The 25,081-nt window shown below is 43.8% G+C and overlaps 1 protein-coding gene across 1 annotated transcript in view; it reads right to left on the reverse strand.

Moving 5' to 3' along the window:
* Positions 1–25,081, reverse strand: part of CFAP20DC (CFAP20 domain containing) — a 197,980-nt gene that overhangs the window by 111,684 nt on the left and 61,215 nt on the right. Inside the window, exons 7-11 of the mRNA XM_075286776.1 lie at positions 17,376–17,540; positions 7,056–7,192; positions 6,200–6,380; positions 4,104–4,211; positions 2,095–2,214 (exon numbers count right to left, since the gene is read on the reverse strand). Coding sequence (XP_075142877.1) covers positions 2,095–2,214; positions 4,104–4,211; positions 6,200–6,380; positions 7,056–7,192; positions 17,376–17,540 — 711 coding nt within the window. The remainder of the gene's footprint in view (positions 1–2,094; positions 2,215–4,103; positions 4,212–6,199; positions 6,381–7,055; positions 7,193–17,375; positions 17,541–25,081) is intronic.

Genomic DNA, 25,081 nt, shown 5'->3' on the forward strand with positions numbered 1-25,081 from the left:
ATGTTGTATACTCTGATAATGTATTCCACTGTATAGAGATGAACTAACGCATTCGTATCAAGCCGGATTTGTTATTGATTTTCCAAAAATTTGGAGCTTGCCACTCACAAACTACTATTATAGTTTGGGGTCTTCAGACCCCAGAGTACAATAAACAGAGACACAGGGGTGTAGGGTAAACATAACAAACAATCTCACTCCCATCGTCTGGGCTCTGTCATGGCGGACGGTGCCCTCTTTGGGTCTCTTCCTGACTTCGAAGAATGTCAATGGGCACCAGGGACTACTGAAACCTGTAATTTGGCCTCAGAGGTCACATTGGGGAGCACTGCCATCATGACACATGACAAGCAACTGCTGATCTCATTCCAGAAGCCTTAAGAGGCCCAAAGAGGATGGATGGAGCTCCCATGGGAGCAATCCGGAGCCACCATCCAAGGGACCACCAGATGTCAAACAAAGTGCAGAAGAGGTGTGTGAGGAGAGTGTTTTATTGTTGACACACCTCCTCTGGGTCTGAAGAGAACCTGGAGTATAATAAGAGCAGTTCTGGTTCAGGCCAAAGAAACAGGCAGACGACCCCACAGTTATTCGGTGAACCGATTCTCATGAGTTTTGCCAATCTCTACCACCGTGTGATGTATGACGGTTACTTTAGTCCCAGTACTTAAAGGAAAAACAGGTGTGATGATTCTAACGAAATAGTATATATTTGCATCTATTGGTTGGTGTCGTTACGGCGTCAACTTTTAGCAGATGTGAACATGTCGCGGGTGCACTGAACAGATTTTGTAGACAGTAAGGGCCCCTTCACACTGTGTAAGCGCGCTGCTGATTTAGACACGTATACACGTGTCCGAGTGCAGCGCTTCAAAACAGAGCCCATTGATTTCAATGGGAAGCGCGCGTATATGCCAATATACGCGTGCTTCCTATAGAAAACAATGGGCTCTGTTTTGAAGCACCGAGCTCGGACACGTGTATACGTGTCTAAATGAACGGTGCGCTTACACCGTGTGAAGGGGCCCTAAGATTGCACATTAGTATATAAAAGGTATATTTACTATTCCCCTTCCCCTACTACAGTAGTATATAAGTGGATTGGAAGAGATTTTTTCGTTGATTGCCTCCTTTAAAGGGGCTCTATCAGCAAAATCATTCTGATAGAGCCCCCACATATGCGTGAATAGCCTTTAAAAAGGCTATTCAGGCACCGTAAATGTTATATTAAACTACCCCCCCCCCCCCCCCCCGTTTTAAAATAAAACCCTAAAACAGAATGTGATAAACTTACCGAATGTGCACAGTGGGCGGGCATTCAGGGTGCGCCGTCTTCTTCATCCACGCCTCCTCTTCCTCCGATTTCCTCGGGTCCCGTCCTCCTCCGGCGCTCGCGAACTGACATTGCTTAAAAAAAATGGCCTGGGCGCCTGCGCAGTAGCCGTAATAGAAGCAGCATGCTACTGCGCATGCGCCCAAGCCATTTTTTTTAAGCAATGTCAGTTTGGGGGGGAAGGGGATGGGGGGGTAGTTTAATATAACTTTTACGGTGCCTGAATAGCCTTTTTAAAGGCTATTCACGCATATGTGGGGCTCTATCAGCATGATTTTGCTGATAGAGCCCCTTTAAGCTCAGGTCCCACGTAGTGCACTATATCACGTTTTTTCCCACAGCACTTTTTTTTTACCTTTTTTTTTTTTTTTTTACATAGGCACAAGTGACATGCGATTTTCATTTTTGGAAATCGTGTACCCACTGCACACAATTTCCCACCAAATGTGGATACGATTCCACACTTTGCAGGCCCTGTAAAACGCTGCAGAATTTCTGCCACGACCAAATAGCAGCTTTCCAGTTTGAGATGAATCTTGCATACAGCAGATCGACTGTACAGCCATGTCTAAACTTTTCAGGGTTAAAGAGATATATTTCAGTGTTGGCAGCTTCTTAGTCATTGTAGGGATATACTAATATTAATATACACAGTCTATATATATATTCCCTTGCTGTATACAGTTTATCCTTTGTCTGTAACTGATCTATATCCCTATCAAGCAGGTACAGGAGCCATTACAAGGGAGGGGCAGCCTAACCTGGGACGTCTGCGCCTGCGTTGCTTGATGTCTTTGGTCTGTTTTCGCTCTCGCAGGACGGCATATGGATCTGAACAGAGAGCTTATCTTCATTTCCGCAGTGTCCCACTGAAGAGCTGTCTGAGAGAAAATATATCATATAAAATACATTTCTCCTTATCTGCATGTTTTAAATTGCAAGTGGATTTTTATTAGTTCTGAGATCTCTCCCTGCTGTTCCCACTGATAAGCCATAAAGCAGAGGAGAGATTTTCATTTTATTCACTCAGAATGCTGCTCTCTGTTTCATAACTAAGGTGACCAATTTACTTTCCAGACAGGGCTTCCATTTCTCACATATGGCTTGTTGTTGTTTGGCTTATTTTTCACTTCTGATTTTTTTTTCTTCATCTATTTCCAAGCTTTACTTTTCATACCAATATAACTTAAAGAGAAACGACAATTTCCGAAAAGATTAATATGCAATAAATCCGTCTTGGTGGAAACGAGAAGCAGTCGCTCTAGAGCCGCCATTTGGAAAGAGGATCCTTATGGTTTTCTGGAAACTGACCCTTCGTTTACATCTGCATTGGTATTCCGCATGGGGACCCTCTGAACGGGATACCAAACGCAATTGCAAGCGCTGTGCAATAAAAGCACACAGATTCCCATAGACTATAATGGTATCCGTGTGCTTGCCACGCGCTGCCCGCACGAATCATGGGGACAGGAAAGTACATTGTGAACTACTTTCCTGTCCGCATGTTCTGTGCGGAGATCTGGCAGCAAGCACATGGACCCCATTATAGGATCCAGAATAAAGAATCCAGATAAATAGTGTCTACATCAGTGGTCCCCAATCTATTTTGCACCAGGGACCAGCTATAAGCAAGACCATTTTTCGATGGCCCCACAAGGTCAGAGTGGGGATGGGACATGGGCAGGGCTTTGGTCACATGGGGGCAGGGTTATAGGCAGGCTCCACCCAGTGGACGGGAAGGCTCTCCGCTGGGATTCTCTGTGGGGCAGGCGGGCGTGACACAAGCATCTGAGCAGACATGGCAAATCACTAGACATCGAGGCTGGATACTTCGCGCTAGGCCATGTTGTTATGGTAAAATGTAAACTATCGGGTAGTGCAGCATCTTGTAGAAGCTACAGCTACTCTGGATATTAGATGACACCATATCTTTAGATGCTGTATAAATACTTTCTGGATCCTCTATGGACTAACTAACTTACCCCTCGTTCACATCTGCGTTTGGTAACCCATTCGGGGGAGTCCGCATAGAGACCCCCCCCAACAGAGTACCAAACGCAATTGCAAGCGCTGTGCAGTAAAAGCACACAGACCCCATAGACTATAATGAGGTCCGTGTGCTTGCTGTGTAATCTCTGCACTGAACATGCAGAGAAGAAAGTAGATTGTGAACTACTTTCCTGTCCACATAACTCGTGCAGAAATCTGGCGGCAAGCACACGGACCGCATTATAGTCTATGGGGTCTGTGTGCTCTTACTGCACACCGCTTGCAATTGTGTTTGGTATTCTGTCCCTATGCAGACTTCCCCGAACGGAATACCAACACAGATGTGAAGGAGGGGTTACACGCATTGACTTTTTTTAAATCTACTCAGGATTTGTGGAAATAAGTATGTCTATATATATGTGTGTGTGTGTGTGTGTGTGTGTGTGTGTGTGTGTGTGTGTGTGTGTGTGTAAAATTGTCTCAGAGGAAAAAAATATCAAAATATGGCCATTTGACTAAATATGTGGATCAACATCCTGTTCCAAAAATTTGAGTTCCTATAACCTATAATATTTTTGCTTTTTTAAAAAGTCATCTACATCATACGGTGAAGCCCCCGCCTAAGACTATGGTAAACCTTCTTCTCCTCTTTTGGTGTCCCGGTTACAGACGTACATATACAGAGACCATTAGACACATCTCCGTACTGCTCATTCCTATATTTGCGCATTATTAGATGTCTTTTTTTCCAAACTGAACAAACCCTTAGGAGGTCACTTACCAAGCACAGATTTTGACTGCTCCTTCTTTGCACTCCCAGCAGTTCTCAGTCTCCTGCCTTTCTCATTAGTCAGAAGATCCATTGGTGGATGTGGCCATTGATCTGTTCCTAAAACATATTAACTAGTTCATTACCCAGACTGATACATTCAAGACATATATCCATCAGGTTGCTGCCACACAGTTTCTGACGTTCCTCATGTATTCACCTTGGCACCTACAAATTTATGGGGCATTGACAAGATCGAACAAGGGTTCCTTACGCCCAACAGAAGCGTTACTTCAGTCTGTGTGACGAAGTATAAAGACCTGGTTTACAACAGTATCCATATCTGTCTCCTTCGTGGGCATACGGACCTCAACATGGATGGAAATTGTTCACAGACCACAGATGCAAAACAGACTATTTTTCATGAGTTTGGTCTATGTCTGGACCTGATTGTTTTGTTGGGGTCTTTGCTGCTTAACTTTCCAACTTCCACTGGGATCCTGAGCCCTTAGAGTTCTGACCAAGGTCTTGGCTGCCTTGAAATTTTGCCAAGCTTCAGACTGGATACTAATATTGCTGTGAATCATCAACAAACCTGAATTACAGTATGTCCGAGTCACTTAGACTTAATGTATTTAGTAAAAAATGACTAAAATAATGAAAACCCGCACTAGCATTGAGGTAGTTCCCCCTACAACAATGACTTTTGAACATTCCCTATTAGAGATGTTTTGCCGTATCATAACTTGGTAGTGGCAGGTTCCACTTGGGACCTTGTATACTAAGCAGTGATAAGCCTGAGGCGCACCCAGCTGCATTCGTACATGTTACCCGAGAGGAGCCTCAGGGCTTAGTGCTATTATGCAGGTCTGATCCGTAGTGTATCGTAGTGTATTGTAGTATACGGGGCTGTTATGTTGATAGCTCACTTTAACTCAATGCCTCAAGCACCAATCTTAGATGATGGTTTCTTTGGGCAGAGAACACGATACAAGGAATTCTACTTTTATTACGTGTTATATTCTGCAGCCAAACAGAAGTATAGGGAATAGCACATCTACTCGATAAATAAACAATAATACAAGTAACCAGGACCAATAACCGTAATGTATCTTAACCATTTCAGGACCAGGTCATTTTCTCTGAATCAGGTCCGGACACAAGAATTCCAGTCTACCCAACTGCCCTTGTAGAGGTAATGTCAGGGCTCCAGGGGACCGGTCTGTCTATTAGTAATGATTAGGGTTGAGCCGATCTTGACTTTTCAGGATCGATTTTAAAATCCGATTTCCGATCATTTTTCATTCAAACCCGATCTCGATCCCAATGCAAGTCAATGGGATTTTTTTTATTAATCGGAGATCGGATTTTAAAAGCAATCCTACCCCCTGGTGTCCACTTACCTCCAGAGATGGCTGGTCCTGTGCCCCGTGCCTTCATTCTTCGCCTCGCTGCTGCTCCACGCTGCTCTTCTCTCTTTGCTGTCCCCTCCCTGCCAGGTTAGGAGAGTGTGGGCAGGTTAGGAGAGTGTGGGCGGATACTGGGAGGGGAGACGTCACGTCTCCCCGCCCTGTACCCGCCCACACTCTAAGCCACAAGCCCCGCCTACCTAGCGCTTTAAACACTAACCTGGGAGGCGGGGCAGCGAGGCAAGAAGAAGGAGGGCACTGGAGCAGCCATCTCTAGAGGTAAGTAGCTGCTAGAGATTTAGTTTAGCCTTCCATTCGAATGAATGGAGGCAGCCGGCGCGCAGGGGGTTACGGCTGTGTGTCGACTGCTTCCATTCATTCCTATGGAACTGCAGCGGAGCCTTCACACTGAATATACAGCGTATACTCAGTGTGAAGGCTAAGCAATGCATTGTGGAAAAAATCACCGATCTTGATCCCACATAAAAAGATCATGTTCGGAATTCCGATGGCGATCATGAAATTTTCTTGATCGCCGATCGGAATCCGATCTTTTCCGAACACGATCGCTCAACCCAAGTAATGATGCTTAGCACTTGTAAGCTTTATCATTCCCCAGGTAACCCATTTGATTGAACCCCTATAATTCTCTAGATGAAGGACCACAGGTTGGCATTCTTTATCTTATATGTGACCCACCTCGGGTCCGTTGTTCCTTTTTCTTTGCGTGTTGTATGTTTTCTTTATTCTTCTGGTCTGAAGTATGGGAAAGTGTGGGGGAAAGGACCCTTGTTTCTGTCACATGCCCCAAAGTTGTAGATCCCTTCTCCTGAGCCATCTGTTGCGTGGACTTTTCGTGTCTACTTGTAGACCTAGTTGACTGGATAATGCATAAAAACAGTAAAATAATGGGTTCCAGCCCTAGACAACCCTCACTTTATGACATCCATGTTCTGTAATGGTGCATACAAATAGGAGTTAGGGTGCATTCACACTGAGTAAACGCTAGCTTATTCTGAACGTAAAACACGTTCAGAATAAGCGGCGTCTAAAGCAGCTCCATTCATTTCTATGGGAGCGGGGATACGAGCGCTCCCCATAGAAATGAATGGGCTGCTTCTTTCACTCCGTGCAGTCCCATTGAAGTGAATGGGGAGTGCCGGCGTGTACGCTCCGGCATGAGCAGAGCTTGCCGTATACGCCGGCACTCCCCATTCACTTCAATGGGACTGCACGGAGTGAAAGAAGCAGCCCATTCATTTCTATGGGGAGCGCTCGTATCCCCGCTCCCATAGAAATGAATGGAGCTGCTTTAGACGCCGCTTATTCTGAACGTGTTTTACGTTCAGAATAAGCTAGCGTTTACTCAGTGTGAATTCACCCTTATACCCCTTTACATCTGGGACAGATATAGAAAAGTTTAACTGGACTGGTAAAATAGCCAGCCGACACATACAGAGCCAAACAGACACCACTGGACATAATATATACAAGTACATTCTATCAATGAAAGGTATTTGTCCCTTTAACTATTGGCAACCACAAAACTTCTCACCTCTCCTGAAGATCTGGCACTAGTTTTTCTCCCACTGGCTGGAGGAGGGCCTGAAACTTTTGATCCAAAAGCTATATGAGATTTATCGCCCTTCCTATTGTCTCGGGAGTTACCTTGTCCTCTGTTTGTGAGCAGATCTATCCAAATAGAACATCTTGTTGTTATTTAGTGATATCACATAACATTCTCATTGCATTTATGGCATATCCATAGGGTATGTTCAATAGATGTGAGTCCCACCACCTAAGCAGCGTCTTATGATCTTGAGACAGACATAAGTCGTAGAGGTGGGACCCATATTATTGGCCATTTATGGCATATCTTGTTTGCCCAGATTGCTGCTGTCTGTTTATATATAAGCATAGCCCATTTCTTGACTGATTTCTATTTCTCCAGCCCATGAGGAATCTTTTTCCTTAGTTCTAACATACACTAAGGGTGCATGCACACTACGTAACGCCGGGCGTGTATGAGAGCCGTACACGCCGGCGTTACAGCAGGGCTGCCGAACACTTCCCATTCACTTCAATGGGAGCGCTCGTAAACGCCGCTGTTACGAGCGCTCCCATTGAAGTGAATGGGAAGTGTTCGGCAGTCTGCTGTAATGCCGGCGTGTACGGCTCTCATACACGCCCGGCGTTACGTAGTGTGCATGCACCCTAATAGTGAAGATTGTGTGATTCTCCCATCCCCATGTGTATTCTTCTGTATTTGCTCTCCTATCTCATTATACAGATACACAGCCTGTGTTATTCACCTCATTTCTCTACCCATTGCAGAATGCTGCTTGCTATTCAATTTATCTACAGTCTGATACAGTAAAGCCTGTGTGATCTGCCCTCCCTCAAGAATTGGATGCTTCCCCCGACTCATACTCTTATCTGCCCCAACCAGCGCATAACTTAAAGGGGTTGTCCCATGAAAAGCATCCTATCTGTACTGCTAATTTGTGTGGATTTAAGACATTTCCTAAATACATTTCTTTATCAAAACTGCTTTGTTTGGCCGTTATCTTAATTTATTCACTTCATTGTTGACACTATGTTTCTATGGCCAGGGGGCTTATCTGCTCAGTTCCCAAGTGACATAGCTGCCTGCTCTCAGGGGGGGAGGGAGGGGCTGAGTGCAGCTCTGAGCTGTGTATGTCTGACAAGCAACGGAGCTCCTCAGATGGGGGAGGTGAGAGCTTTGGGATTACTGTGCTGTCTATCTTCAGCTTTTCCACTTATCAGCTGGTTTAATTAAGTTTGGTTGATAAGGGTTGAGATAAGGAGTCCTTTACCTCTGTATGTAATGCAAGCTGACTCAAATTCAACTCTGCTATATCAGTTTCAACATCAGCTTTCTACTGTGGTAATGCATTTACAACCAATCCCTCATTACTGACTGAAAACATAGCAGATAGCAGAGCAAGTGAAACCCCGCCCACCAATGTGCTGAGAAATCCAGGAAGTGAAAAGAGCACACAGCCTGCAGGTTGCAGAACAAGAGTTATAGGAATACCCCTGCAAGGCTCACAGGTCTGAGTGCTAAAGCTCGCACTTGCTCACCCAAGGCAACTTCTTCTCACAACTTTAAGCCTTGTCCCATCCATACAACTTAGCATCACTTACATTTCCCTTTCCTTCTCTTCCTGAGACCAGACCACTGTGAAGACTTCCTCATCAAAATTCTGTGTACAAGCCTCCCACTATTCCCATCTCCTGTCTTCGCCCCCTACACAGAAACCAATGCCCGCAGCCTCCTCAACAGAATCTCCACCTGACTATATGCTGCTGACTAAGGCTATTTTTTACCATTAAAGGATTCATTTTCTCCTTTGTAATAGTGAATGACGACTGTGTATCATAAATCTTTTTAGTTCAGTGCACCAGAGAGCAGAGGCCATAAATTTAAAACACACATTGCCAACCATAAGGGGGCATTCACACGGAGTAACGCCGGGCGTGTATCACAGCCGTACACGCCGGCGTTACGGCAGACTGCCGAACACTTCACATTCACTTCAATGGGAGCGCTCGTCACAGCGGCATTTACGAGTGCTCCCATTGAAGTGAATGGGAAGTGTTCGGCAGTCTGCCGTAACGCCGGCGTGTACGGCTGTGATACACGCCCGGCGTTACTCCGTGTGAATGCCCCCTAAAAGAAATTCAGGAAGGGGATCAAAAATAATATATCCAGTCCTAGTGTGTTCAGAGTGTCTTGGCTTCTAGGCCCGGTCACAGCTGAGACCACGTCAACCCTATGGCCCCATATACATTGGAATTGGATTTGGGGTGGATTTCGCTTTGATTCTTTCTCCCATTGTTTGTCATGGGAAGCAGAGATCACAACAAGCGTCCTGCTTGATCTGCTTGACCTTTGAAATTGCTCCAGTCCTATAGTTCATGGCTTGAGACTCCCCGCTGATTCATCTAGGCTTAATTTGCAGTGGAAGACATTGCGTAGCCCGGGCCTGGAAAACAAAGTTGGATCCGATGTCTATCTTAAATTCCTCTTCATTTTCCAATGTGTGAATGGGCCCTAAGAGTTAGGCTGGAATCCCCAACCATTCTGCTCTCACTAACATTGAGAGAAAGGAAGTATACAACGGAGAGATCGGATACAGCCAAGAGCAAAAAGCAAAATAATACAACAACAGCACATTTGACTATTGATAGTAATGTGTAATGTTCCTGCAGCGATCCATCACAAGATAAAGTCATAACCTGGTTCTTTATCTAAATCTTCACCTTGTACTTTCTATACACAGAAACCGTATGAACTTACTGCGCACCTCCTACAAAAGAATGGGTCGTAACCTAGAACAAGGCCGATCTTTACAAATACCCCAGTGGAATATTCTTTATATATTGTAGGATAAAGTAAACTGAAATTGCTGCTTATAGTTCTAGATCTGAAAATAGACAGATTTCTGCAGTCCTCCACCTTCCACTCCATTACTATCATTTCTGCTTTGTTACATTGTGTCCATGCAAAGGCCGCAAAAAGAAACGCAAAAGCAAAGCAAAAAATGTAAAATAGATTGTTACGGCACTGCTGATTATAATTCCCAATGTTTTCTTTTCTTCAGGGCTAAATACAAGTATATACGAGTGTATGAGTCCAAAATGGAGGACTTGGTGTCTAAAGAACGACGCACTAAACCAAGATGTACCAAATACAAAGAGCAGTGACAGTAACCTTCAGCAAGGTGGTGGCACAATAAAACACAATCATCGGAAGAGATTTTCATTGCTATGCATATCTCAGTCGAGTACAATGAGGTGGGGACCAGGAGTGAACCATGGCTTTCTGCCGCCTGAGGCGAACGTCAGAAAGTCACCCCCCCCCAGGGCGGGGCTGAGCGGAAGGGGCGGGGCCGAGAGGAGGGGGCGGGGCCGAGTGGAGCGAGCGTCTTTAGCAGGCAGAGAGCAGGCAGGGAGAGCACCTGCTCTCTGCCTGAGCGTGAGGGGCGGCCGCTGGAGCAGCGCTGCTCCAGCGGCCTCCCCAATCCACCGCTCAGTGACGGTGACCCTAAGCCAGTCCAGGACAGCTTGTCCTGGACTGGCTTAGGTCAGCAAAAATGCCGCCCTCCCCGTGGCCCTGGCATAGCGCCGCCTGAAGCGGTCGCTTCAGGTCGCCTCATGGGAGGTGCGGCGCTGGTGGGGACTGTATTGTAATTCATGGTTCTTTGGGAACAAAACAGCTCCATGGAAACTCTTATGTGTTTCGAACCCATGGATCAAAAATTTTTTATGGAGTTGTAACAACATTTAATAAACGTTGTTTCTCTTAGACTATGGCGCACTCATCTTTGTAGTCCATGGAGTAGGGCACACTCATCTTTGTAGTCCCTGGAGTAGGGCACACTCATCTTTGTAGTCCATGAAGTAGGGCGCACTAATCTTTGTAGTTTATAGACAAGGGCACACTGATCTTCATAGTCCATGGAGTAGGGAACACTGATCTTTGTAGTTCATGGAGTAGGGCACTGATATTTGTAGGCTATAGAGTAGAACACACTGATCTTTGTAGTCCATGGAGCATGGCTCACCGATCTTTGTAGCCTGTGGAGTAGGGAACACCGATCTTTGTAGCCTGTGGAGTAGGGAACACCGATCTTTGTAGCCTGTGGAGTAGGGAACACTGATCTTTGTAGTCCATGGATAGGACACACTAATATTTGTAGTCCATGGATAGGGCACACTGATCTTTGTAGTCTATAGAGTAGGGCACGCTGATCTTCGTAGTCCATGGAGTAGGGCACACTGATCGTTGTAGTCCATGGAGTAGAGCACACTGATCGTTGTAGTCCATGGATAAGGCACTCTGATCTTTGCAGTCCATGGAGCATGGCTTACCGATCTTTGCAATCCATGGCATAGGGTACACTGATCTTTGTAGGCTATAGAGTAGGGTACACTGATCTTTATAGTCTATGGAGTAGGATACATTGTAGTCTATGGAGTAGGGCACGCTGCTCTTTGAAGTTCTTAGATTATGGCACAACTTTATTATGGTAACTAGTATATACTAATTGTTCCTATATCCATACATCATATCATATATGACCAAGATGGCTGTGGTGAGGCTCACTAATCTCTTTATTGTAGACCCTGACCACCCAACCACAAGACAAATATGTGATTCAGTAAGACAGTCCTGGAATCTTGTCTAGTGTCCTGAAACAAATCACCTGGGGACGAAGCAAATTTTTGTACAACTATGCCCACTAAAACCCTGCCCACTCTGGCATTGGACACCCCACTTTTTTAGCGCATCATGTCTCCTTTTTCTGACATTGACATATAGGGACATGTTGTTTGGATAACCAAAAAGCCAGGGCGCTGAGGGTGACCGCGCCGATCAGATGATGGATGTCATTGGACATTTCCGGCCTAGAGACAGTTCCTCTTTAAGGCGAGCATACAACTGGAACTCATGTCAGATTTATTTTACAATTTATTTTTATATTTAACATTCTTTCATTTCTTTTTCCACCTAATTCTCACAATTTTCTGAAATATTAAAGACATAAGGCATAAGCTCATGACAAACATCCGGCAATACGAGTGTGGTTTTTAGACTAAGGCCCTGAGGAATTGTGCCGTAATATTAATGTACATTAATAATCTTACCCACTTGACATCCTAATTATTTTAATATGTTTTAATTCCCTCTACTGGATGGAAAAGAACATGTTTTACCAAGGAATTAGATCCGTTTTTGGACAAATATTTTACTTCTACACCACTATATTATCAAGACAATGTACAGTATATAATAGAATTTACATTGGTAAAAATCATAATTTTAAAGGAGCGCTCCTCTGTCCCTGTTGAAAAGACGAAAGGAGGCTGGGGGGGGAGGGGGAGGCTTTAATTACTAAAAAATAATAGGGACATTCTAAAATGGCTTTGGAATTTTAATAGACATTACACTGTATGGGGGCCACTACGGGACATTATACTTTATGGGGGCCGCTATGGGACATTATACTGTGTGGAAGGACCACTATGGGACATTGTAATGTGTGGAGGGAATCATATACTATATGGGGGCCACTATAGAACATAATTCTGTGTACAGGGACCACTTTGGAACATTATACTGTGTGAAGGGGACACTATGGGACATTATACTGTGTGGAGGGGGCGCTAAGGGGGATTATATTGTATGGGGGCCACTATGAGACATTACACTGCATGTGTGGAGCAGCTATGGGACATTATAGTGTATAGAGGGGCCACTATGGGACATTATACTGTCTAGAGGGGCTGCTATGGGATATTATACTGTCTAGAGGGGCTGCTATGGGACATTATACTGTCTAGAGGGGCTGCTATGGGATATTATACTGTCTAGAGGGGCTGCTATGGGATATTATACTGTCTAGAGGGGCTGCTATGGGATATTATACTGTCTAGAGGGGCTGCTATGGGACATTATACTGTGTACAGGGACCACTTTGGAACATTATACTGTGTGAAGGGGACACTATGGGAAAGAGGTATGCCATGTAGGTGGAGGGGGGGCATGTAAAAAATTTGCTCGTCCTTGCTGTTACGAGGGAGCTGACTTTTTCTCATAGGAATGAATTGACCAGCGTTGATTGGCCAGTGTACAGCATTTGGCCTATCAACGCTGGTTCTGCCAGAGGCTCGTCTGTGAGGAGGCGGAGTCTAAGATCGGACCACAGCAGTCTACATTGTGGTCTGAACATAGACTCCGCCTCCTCACAGACGAGCCTCCGGCAGAACCAGCATTGATTGGCCGAATGCTGTACACTGGCCAATCAACGCTGGTCAATGCATTCCTATGAGAAAAAGTCAGCTCCCTCGTAACAGCATGCTGCCAGCTCTTCCGACTAGCAAGGACGAGCCTGCTGCAGAACCAGTGTTGATTTGCCGCAGGCTCGTCTTTGATAGTCGGGAGAGCTGGCAGCTTGCGGTTACGAGGGAGCTTACTTTTTATCATCGCAACTGCAAGCGCTGTGCAGTTAAAGCGCACGGTCCCCATAGACTATAATGGTATCCGTGCGCTTTAACTGCACAGCGCTCCTCCTAAACGCTCTCCTCCTGCTACTCGTGGACTTGGTGACTCTCCTTTAGTCAAATAGTGGTTTCCCCTGAAACGAGCATTTTTTCCCATAGACTATAATGGGATTCGATATTCGATCGAGTAGTCGACTATTGAGGCTCTACTCGAAACGAATCTTGAATCTCGAATATTTCACTGTTCGCTTATCTCTAATCATTATCATTACCCCCTGGAGTACACGTACCGCGGATGGAGAACCCTTTATTCTCTGTTTCGTTGGAATGACGGCACATAACATGACGGCATCTTCTAAGGATCACTTTATGATACGAGAATCTGTTTTTATTTCTTGGGCATTGTCATGGGCCGTACACAAAGTGTTGTTTTTATTGATGTCTTTCCTAATAAATTGACATCTACATTGAATCTCTTCCTTCCACGGCTTGCAGGAGACGGGCGCCATTTAATACATAGCATTTCGGGGGGAAAAAAAAAAAATGCCGCCTTCCTCCTTCTCATTTAATCTCCTTCTAAACTGAGAAAACTTCAAGTGTTTGAAGTGAATTCCAAAACTTCTTTAATTAAAATGATGATCATGAATCTCTACCATTACCGGGAAGGAAATAAATACATTTTCAAGCTTGTAATTGTAAAGTAAATGACTGGTTTTGATGCAGACTCAGCGGAGCAATACGCGCTGCCATTAGTGACTTGACTCTTCTATTAAATAACAAGCCCCGACTCCGTTCAATTAGAGGAAGGAATATGAAACGCTGCGAATCTTACCTGATCAAGACGCGGCGGCCGCAAGATGGGGACTGGAAATCAGCGCGAGGGTTATGTTATTATTCACATTACAGAAATGATTTACTACGAATAGGGAGCTCTAGTGTGGGCGAAAAGTTGTTAGAGACTTTTTTTTGTCTCTTGGATTCCTGTTTTATCAAATCCTAGCCTCTGCCTGTGACCTTGTCTGCGTGTTGTTTGCGTCGATGACCCGCCTATATTTGGCAAATTCCTGCCGACGATGGTTCGCCTGCTCCGGCGTTTCGGCAGCTCTTAAGCTGTCCTGCTGTTGAAATTGTTCCTCGTGCCGTGCCTGTGATTGTTCCGGCATCGCAGCAGCTGGCTTGTACACCATATAATGAGCGTGTTTTAGGCATCAAGGATCCGCCTGCTCCGGTGTTTCGGCAGCTGTCAAGCTGGCCCGCCGCTGAACTAATTCCTTGTGCTGTGACTGTGATTGTTCCGGCATCTGCTTCATCCGCATCGCACATAATTATATAGCAATACTAATTACAGTAGTATTCTAGGGGATAGCTATGTAAGCTCATGGGCCCGAGTGCCTCACATCCACCCTAGGCGCTCTCTTAAGTGACCAATTAATGCAGCACTTATAGCCAAAGGCCCCTTTAAAGAAGACATTTCACTACCTCCACCAATTGCAGTTCACACCATAGGCTTTGCTTCACTAAGTCTGGAACTGTTGAATTTTTTTTTTCTCTAGCCCCCATCATTACAGAGAAATCAGTGATGTTACTTACAACACAATTACGCTGTTTACTGTCAGGTGGGTGGTATCAGACAGGAACTACCAGGCAGGGACCTCCCACCTGGCAGTAAAGGGCATAATTTTGCTGAATTTAACCAAAATCATTGCTCAGGAATGGTGGGGGCAAGAGAAAAAATTCCAACTGTGCCCATTAAAGAAGAAAAAGAGATGTTGTTGGTGGAGGTCGTAAAAAGGTGTTCTTTAAACTCCCTGTAAATTAATTGTGCTCTCTTGTAGCACTATAAGGTAATAGATCCCTCTTAGAAGTTCCTCTAAATTAATAGTGAACTCTGTGTGCCCCCTGCAAGGTAACAGCCCCCCATAACTGTAATCCCCGTCTCACCTGCAAGGAAAAACTGCCCCCTTGTGCCCCCTACAATGTCAGTGTAACGACCACGAAGGAACATACATCATGCTTACAGGTAATAGTCTTCCTCCACGTAGCTCATGGTGTCCCCACATATCTCCCAGGTCCTCACACCACACTATCGATATATGTTGGGGTGCAAAAAGTCAGAATTGGCAGAATTGGAGAAAGCATGAGGTTATCTTCTGGTACATGTAGTATCCTTGCCTAATAACCCGACCCCAATAAGGACATCATGACTGGGCTTCTGACAAGTCTCACACCATAGAAAGTTCTTCTATTCATGGACAGAAGATGTCACCACTAAGATGGTTAGAGGAAATCTTCAAAATGAACTTTCTACAAATTTAAATATGGCGATGTTTATGGGAAACCCCTTTAAGAAACCTTAGGAGACCACAGGGACTGTCATGAATAATATGAAAAAATCCTACAAATCCTGCGGCACTTTATTCGCACGGCGGTCCAGGCTGACATATAAGTCAGGACGCGGCGAGAGGAAGAAACCGGCGAGGTAATGATTGTGCCAGCCATATATTCTACGAGTAATAAATAAGAAGATGTGATTGCTTTGTGCTCCTTCATGTGCGTTACGGTGGAAACGTATAGGTGACAGGTGCGCTTTAAGCGGAGAGCGTTCTCTCCGAGTGACTCTTAGCAGCTTGTATTTATAACATGTCATGTGATAGTTCTGTAGACCAAGCACATATATTCAATCACGGTGACAACAGCCGGCACAGCGAGTCTGTCCTGACAGGCAATATACTTCATCTCCGGTACCCACACCCTGTCTGTAAAATCTCTCCTTTATCACAACGCAGACTGCCAGCACAAGCCGTTATTCTGATATATGGCGCTTGCCAACTCAATATCTAGCTGCTAGAAAACAAGTGACAAAACCGGAGAGGTAAAAGTAGCTTTCAGGTTATTCTGAGTTTTCTATCAACACGTGTGCGAACCATGGCCAAGGAGAATCGGTCAGATAATACTGCCGCCATGGCCTGTCCAAGCAGATACAGATCTAATATTTAAAGGGGTTCTCCGAAACCTATTGATAGGTCATTAATATCACATTGGTCAGAGTCTGATTCCGGGCACCCCCAGTGACGGGGCTTTTATTTTCGCTGCATTTTTAGCTGTGTCTTGCTACGTCGGGCCATAGCCTAAAGTGGTTCTCCAAACTTTCTTATGACTTCTCAATATGTGATCAGTGGGATCCAACACTTGAGATACCTGCTGATCAGCTATTGAAGATAGAAATACAGTCACAAGGTAGAGTAGAGGCTCAGACCCATTGAAGTGAATGGGGCGAGCTATAATACAAAGCACATCCCTGAGCAATGTATGGAGTTGATCTTGGCCAGCGCCGCACCTCCCATGAGGCGACCTGAAGTGACCGCTTCAGGCGGCGCTATGCCAGAGCCCCGGGGAGGGCGGCATTTTTGCTTACCTAAGTCAGTCCAGGACAAGCATTCATGGGACAATTTAAGCCCCACTGCTGATTATCCAAAAACAGCAACAAAAATACCTAGGAGGTCCTGCTTTGGGGGTAAATTTGGGTAAGAGCCACCTCTCTGATGTCCATTTTGTGGGATGACCCCATAATAAAGGGATATTTGGAAGGTGTCCATCATAGATCTATAATACACCTTACAAAAACAGCCAAAAAATGATAAAGGGTACTTAGCGTTACAGAAGACACTAGAACCTTCTTCAGTCTGCAAACCCCCAAAACTCAACCCTTATCAATCATCATGCCGTAATACAGTTTGTAAGTAAAATATATATTGTTTACAAAGGTATGAAGTGTAGAATTCCCCTTTAAAAACATTTAGAAACCACTCAGATGAATAACAGGAACAGAAATGTCTGGCCGTACCTGTTTCTGTTGATAAGACAAGTCTTCCATCTTCCCGGACTTCAGTGTTACGTACTTTTGTAAGATCCAGGACCTGGGTGACCTGCTCCACATCACTGGTAATTTGGCAGCTTCGAGGAATTGTATCGGTGGGCTCACCACCTGATAATGCAGATTCATAGATATCTGGAAAACAAAGCACAACAGACACATTTGTACATTTCACTTCCCTTAGATTTGATATATTATGAGATACTGATGAAGAATCAATGTGGACATGAGAAATATTGTTACTTCTGGATGCGTATTCTGCATTCCTAGAAGTTTCCCCTTTGCAGGCTCAGTCTCTAATATTCGGTTCTCCATGAGCTGGTAGGTGGAGACTAGCTGATGCTATGTCTGCCATAGACAAGACACAGTAGGTAGGGGAGAATCTGCTCCATAACTCATACAAACAGCTGCAGAAACATATAGGATACTATAGAGAAGATGACCTGTATTGATGTGACAAAAAAAAAAAAAAAAAAAAAAATACTCGCCTCACACTCATACTCACCTTCCCTAACCTCTTTTGGGCCTCCTTATGGTGTCCAGTAAATACTCTCCGCCTCCTTAGTCAGATAGTTACATAGTAGATGAGGTTGGATGAAGACATCAGTCCATCAAGTCCAACCTATAACCCTACAATCCCCTACAGTGTTGATCCAGAGGAAGGCAAAATACCCCATGAGACTCATGCCAAGATGCTGTGATGTCATGACTCTGGGCATATCCATGTGACTGCTGGTGGCCCAATCATAGGCCTCAGCAGTGACCCGTGAACATGATGTCATCAGGAGACCGATGGACACCATGAGGAACCACAAGAGGTAACAAAAGGTGAGTATGAGTGTTTTTAATTTTAGTCACCTCCCCTGGGTCTCTACCTATTATACTCTGGGATCTGAAAAGACCTGAGTGTATAATGTGGTGGCTATTTTAGTTTGCCATATACGAGTCTCCAATTGTTCATAAAAGAACAAACAATTTGGAATATTAGGGTCAAACCCGGCTTAGTGCGAGTAGGTTCACCCATCTCTGTTCAGCTCCAATTTGCATGGTAAATTGGTGGACAGACCACAGCATTCCATATTATAGGTCATGGGGTCCGTCAGCCACGTGATGGATCCATTACTCTTATAAGAATTAGATCCAGCTCACCAATTCAATGTGGATGGCTTTCACTTACCTCATGGAGCAACATAGGGACAAAGAACATCCAATAAAGACCAAATCTTGTTTTAATTTCCATTAAAACCCAATAAACTAGGTGTACAGAGGTGGTGGCAGAGGGTGTCCTATCTGAATCGTGTTGGCGGCCACCAACACTCCAGTACACCTAACCTTCTGTGTTTAATGGAATCTAATAAAGTTGGCCACTTGATTTGTAAGACTTGTTCCTCACAGTCTAAATTCCGTTCTTCGACTCCTATGATGAAGCAGAAAACCAGAATTCCTAAACTTAGCCTCAGATTGGCACTGGCGAGCACAACTTCGCCCTGTACTCTAACATTCTGCTCTTTTTGAAAGGTAAATAAGTCAGTCCCCTGTTCACGCGTATTGTAATTACAGATCATTTACGGATAAAATCTCACACCCGCACCACAACCTTCTTCGACAATTATGCAAATCACCTCGGTTCACATTGTGGCAATAAGGGAAAGAGCGTGAGCTGTTGGAAAAGCTTGTAAAAAACATCTTTATTGTTTATTAAAAATCAGAATTCCCGCTGTGTTCACTTTGTTTGCCCGGAGTATAAATAGTCGACTCGTTTCTGCAGATGTCCTAAGTCTTCAATTTCGTTAAAATTACCATGTGTGGCTTGTAATCATAAAAAGTACAGTATGTCATGGATTTCCGCATTAATTGACAGGCATGTGCGAGGGAAAGGTGATAAATAGGACAGCGTTTTTCCATTATGTCTCTGGCACATACGCACGCAAATCTTTTTATTTTTAAATCTGTCACAAATCTTTAATCTTCCTTCTTCGATGATTTTTTATTATTTTTTTTTGCCAGATACAAATGGCATTTCATATTCTCGGCAAAACTTTTTTTTTTTCCCGCATTTGTCTTATGTCAACTTTTTTATTTTTTGAAGACTTTTTTTTATTTCAGTTTCGACTTTTCTCAAAGTGTATAATTTATTTAGTCTTCCGCTAAGCAGGATTGTGCTAAGCGCTCGACACATTAACGGAAAATGGAATGTATAAAGTAATTAAGATATTTGCATAACCTCTTTATAGACGTCATAAATCAAACATTACCATTGTTCTAGAAACAAAAAGTACACAATAAAAAAACAAACCCGACTTTCATTTGTTTTCCTTCCGCTCAAAGCTTTTATGGAACGTAAAGAGGTTTGATAAGCTTATTATTCTAATGAGGAAGAAAATATACTTTTCTCACTTTATGGTATAATAACTAATACCTTACAAAAATACTACTGTGATTGAAAATTAAAGGACGCTTTCGGTGACCCCTTTTTTCGGCACAATGAAGTATACTTGTTATATCGGACTGTATTTTTTACAAGTGTGTTCTGCCAGGTAGTCCTTCACGGAAATCCTAGTTGTAATAAGACTCTCTGATAATCTAAATTGTATGATGGTGTCCCCAACTCCTCCCCAATGGCAAGTGAAGACAAAAAGGGTCGGGCATGTTGAGTTTCAACATGTCTGATCATTTCATTTCAAAGCAGATAAGCTGCTAGAGATGAGTATGCCGGCAAGTAACGAGTTGAGTTTGTCACAAGTTTTCCAAAAATTTCAGGTTCAACTGAGACCAATATTTTTGGGGTTTGCCTCCCATAAATCTCAGTCTGAAGAGACCCCAGAGTGTAGTAATCATAGGACCATGGGAGGCGTGCAAAAATAATTAACAGTTCATACCCAGTTCCCGTCACCTCTCCAGGGTTCTGCCATCTCTTTGCCCATATCTTTCAGCCTCGTGGGTGACATCATCACTCTCGGCTTATATGGGATACAATAACATAGTGAGTCACCCAGGAAGCCGTAAGAGGCTGAAGGATGCCAGGAAAGATGATCAAATGTTGCAGGAGAGCTTCAGAGAGGAAGGAAAGGTGAGTATGAGCTATTTAATATTTTCCACCTCTCCCAATAGACACAGTCAAAAAACAGGAAAATAAATAAACCTTCATTTCAGGCACAAAATGAGCAAACTAAAATACAGCCTTACCTTCAGGCAAAACAATAAGAAACAAAATCCTGCTTGTCCGAGCTCTTAACTAAACAGTAACAATAAACTAACTATACGTGTGGCTTACTAACAGCCACACGAACAAACCAATAAGCAAGATCCAGTCTCACTAGACTCAGAGTAACAGGACAGACCCAGACGCCTCCTCTCAGTCCCTGGATCTGCCCTGAAAGTGCAGGTTCTGTAAATTTCTATAGCCCAGTAACGAGCCCAGGACCCACACCTGGGGGCTGAGGCCTATTCCAGACCCTCCCTGGACCACACATATGTCAGAAACCTGGGGCTGATATAGTGGGATTCTAGCACTTTGCTTGACACCTTCTCACACTAGTGTTGAGCGAACCGCGCAAAACTCTTAACATAAATATTCACAAGGTTTTGTCTGGTGTTGTGTTTCAGATCGGACCAGAACTGTTATTATTATACTCTGGGGTCTCTTCAGATATCATTCGGGCTAATTTTGTCTGCAGCCCCAGGTGGGACTTTGATGCAAGCGTCATGATGGAGCAGGCCTTAAGAGAACAGGGATCTATACTGGATGCCACACTGGGAGCCAGGAGAGGTGAGTATGACTGTTTTTTATATTTACTCACCTTCCCTTTCCCCTTCCCTATATTTACTCATCTATTTACCTTCACCAATCCACTGCTTATTATACTCTGGGGTCTAAAAAGACCCCACAGTATAACAGTAGTTCATAGGTGGCACTCTCCAAGACTATTGGTTCCGCTGAGCCCAAACTTTTTGGAAAATTGGTAACAAACCCAGCTTGTTACGAACCAGTCCACTCATCCCAACTCATGACACACATATCTGCCAAGAAAAAAGGTAAAGAAGGACAGATCTGTATGCACTCAGCTCCAAAGTGCCCCCTAGTGACTCCACATTTTTTCCAACATATTACTTTTTAAACCCTTTGAATCAGCACAATATATTAAACCTATGGTGTTCAAGGATGGCTACTCGCTTTAAGACTTTAAGATTTGCATGGCTTGAAGCAATCTGGTTCGCTTAAATGGCTCTTTTTCACGATTCACTGGCTTCACAGCTCATGATTAAGAAGAAATTTATTTCAATATCCCCTTGAAGTCCACAGATTATCAGTGACCAGCTTCATTACAGTCATTTGTGATCCCAGCAAACCGGACCAAGAGGGGAAAACTGTGCCATGTATCAGAGGGAGACTTAAAACAAATTTTATTAATTCGAGAGCCGTCATTACATTTAATTGTTTGGAGGGTTTTTCAGATATAAAAAAGTACAGCCCTTATATATTTAAACCTCTCGGCTTCAGACGCGCCGATAGCTATCTGGGCTTCTCAGAAGATCGGATTTGCGGATTTAATGAAGCATGGCTGGAGCTGTAATTTTATTGGGAAAGTTAGCCTGTTTCTTCTAATTAAACAAAAATGAGTATTAAAAACTACAAGGATATGACGGAATACAAGAATATATTTTTAAGATGTTCTTCCAGGTCCATTAAACCCAAAATACAAATTGGTTCCCATAAAATAGCTAATATCACCAGACCCTGTACAGAGGCATAGGTACGGTTTCCGCAGTTTTTTAGGAATGGAAAATATTGCTGAATAATTGTTCCTTTCATAGAAAAATTACACAGCGTTGTGGCCTGTTGGAGGTTGCACATTGCGGATAAAGCTGCATTTTATGTTGTGGTTTTTACTATGTTTTTTTTTAGGCAAAGCCAAAAACGGTTTTAAAGGAAATGAGAAAAAAGAAGGACGCCTGGCTCAACGAAATCTAGCAAAATCAGCAACACAAAACAGCTTTTCTACAATGTATGGCCTCAGCCTTTCAGTCTATAACTTTGCAGACTTCAGAGCTGAAATCTCTCAGCATCCTCTGCTGTTCCAATCTTAAAACAGAAGAAGAGAGGACACCGAGCGCCCCATTGCGTAATTCAATGGATAAACCAAGGGAAAGTGAAAATATATGGAAATCTCTCCTGGTGGGGATCCTTTGGATGCATCGGGACTGATTCGTCAGAGGGTTCCTCTATGAGTAGCGTGCAGCTGATTCTTAACACCCGGAGGTGTATATATGAACCGAACAAGGACCAATCCTGAACCTTTACTTGGAAGATGAGGAGAATAAGAATGGGGCTTCCACAGTTGGATGAAGAAATGGAGACTTTATTGGCAATATTCACACAACGCGTTTCGGACGTACTCTCGCCTTTTTTCAAGTGTAAATTGCTGTTCCGTTGAGCCAGATGCAACTGTCTGTACAGTATGAGGCATCATGTACATGGCAAAGCCATAGACGATGGAAGAACAGTAAGGAAGAACCGTAAGTACTGGAAAGTCCAAACTATGGGGCCAGTAGACACCCTGGGGGACATATAGTAAGACTGGAGTTTCCTATGACAGTCTTAATATTAACAACTCTGGAGTGAGATGCCCCTAATGTATTAAGAGGCTTAGTAATGTCTATAGAGTCCACTAGTCCAGTTGACAGGCAGTAACCCTTTCCTTTCAGTTACATTTTTCTCCAAGGCCTCCATTAATTGACTATATACTGACCAATTTTGCAGGTTGAGGGGTTCAAGTTTTTTTTTTAAAAAAGGCACTCGACATTTGAGGGTCATCCAAGTGTCTTCATTGATTTCAATGGGGTGTCCTGCTTGGTTTCCAGAGCTGGAAAGGACATGCTTCTTACTCCACAGAATGGGATGGAGAATCGTAACGTCCCTCGAACAGCATACTGTTGTGTGCATGGGGCCTTATACTTACCTAGAGGTGAATTTGATTAGTCTCATTGAATTCATTTCTAGTGCACCTGGCGTCTGCGTGTTTGTTCAGTAGGGGAACTACACCTAGCCTTTACTGTGTATGCTTCCAAGGTCTGATGCATTACGTATAGTATCCCTGACTTCAATGAACAACTGCATAGGTTCTAGGAGAACCACACTAGGTAAGTATAAAGGTTTTTTTCAATGCGTGCACGTCTATTTGGGGGGCATAACCAGTGACATAACTAAAGTCTTGTGGGATCCGATGCAATCTTTTGTCCGGGGCCCTCTACCTCATCCCTATAGCAAGTTCTTAATGGTTACAGGAGCTAAGGAGTTTAATCCACCTTAGTGTGGTTAGGGGAATCTGTGGGTCTCCTTGGCTTATGGGTCAGATGGAAGTCGCAATCTCAGTACTGATGCCAGTGCTTATGGGCCCACTAAGGCTCCTCGGCCCCAGTGCCATTGCACCCTCTGCAACGCCTCAATTTACACCCCTGCGCATAACCCCCAGCCCATAGGGACCTGTGGGTCATTTAGTGTTGTAAATCAAACTGATAGGTTTCATTCAATCCAAAGTGAAATTCCACAGCATTTCCATAACATATTGTGTATGCTAGAAATTCCAAGCTGCAATGTAATAGGGATGGAGACAGAGTCAATGATCTAAAGAGTATAAAGGGCCGCAGCCTAAGTCAAGGCTACCTGGTGTCTACAGATCAGGGCTTGGAACAACGTTGCGATCTGATGAACGAGAAAGCCCTCCTCCATATCAAAATAGACACTACACCCCAAAGATCTTTGACCATATCTGCTCTCCAGATGACATAGTTGATGATCCTGCTTTTATCTACCTGGCCACTAGCCAATCACTGGCCATATTGGTGACCTTCCAAGAAAGTGTTGAAATGACACTTGACCACTGGTCACCACTGGTCACCATAGACCACAATGGTGACCTCAGTGGTGTTGACAAAATGGAGCTGGTTAAACAGAGATTGCCGAGAAATCCCAGATGCGTCACCATAGGATTGGTAAGGTATTACTGTTTTTTTCATTATTTTTTTAGAATATAAAAGAATTTTTGAACACCATTAACCCCTTTATTACTCACTACCTAGTAAACCACAAACTACCTAGTAAAATACAGTAACCTGGAATATCCATAGGGTTAGTAATATAATATAGAAGGAAAGCGAGTCACAGTAGCAGGTCCATGTAAGACGAGGCTTTATTCCCGGCGATCGTCTCCTTGCACAATATTTCCTACTATGTACAGGATATAGATAATAATCAGATGACTGGTGACTTATTATTAGTACATACCTCACATATAACACCTTATTCACCCACTTAAGGCAACATAAAGGTGTCACAGATAAAGTGTGAACTTATTGTCATATTTGTCACCGCAGGGAGAACATCTCCCGGGGTCTATTTGAGGAGATGTGCCTGAAGACAGGTTGTTTCACACGTTATATGGATGATATATTTGCACATTTATGATGGTGTGTTATGTACACTTGTACTGGCTTGGGGGATATGTACTAAAAGGATTGCTCATATTATTTGGAAAGTGGCTATACTGTCCCCCAAATGCTAACAAGGGTAATATAGGGTATGGTCACTTGTGTATACTGCAGTCATGTGACCTTGTTGCATGTCGTACAGTGCACGCGCTGAGGTCACATGTAATGCAATGCATGTACGGCACTAG

The sequence above is a fragment of the Leptodactylus fuscus genome, chromosome 9 (genome assembly GCF_031893055.1).
Source record: "Leptodactylus fuscus isolate aLepFus1 chromosome 9, aLepFus1.hap2, whole genome shotgun sequence".
NCBI lineage: Eukaryota > Metazoa > Chordata > Amphibia > Anura > Leptodactylidae > Leptodactylus > Leptodactylus fuscus.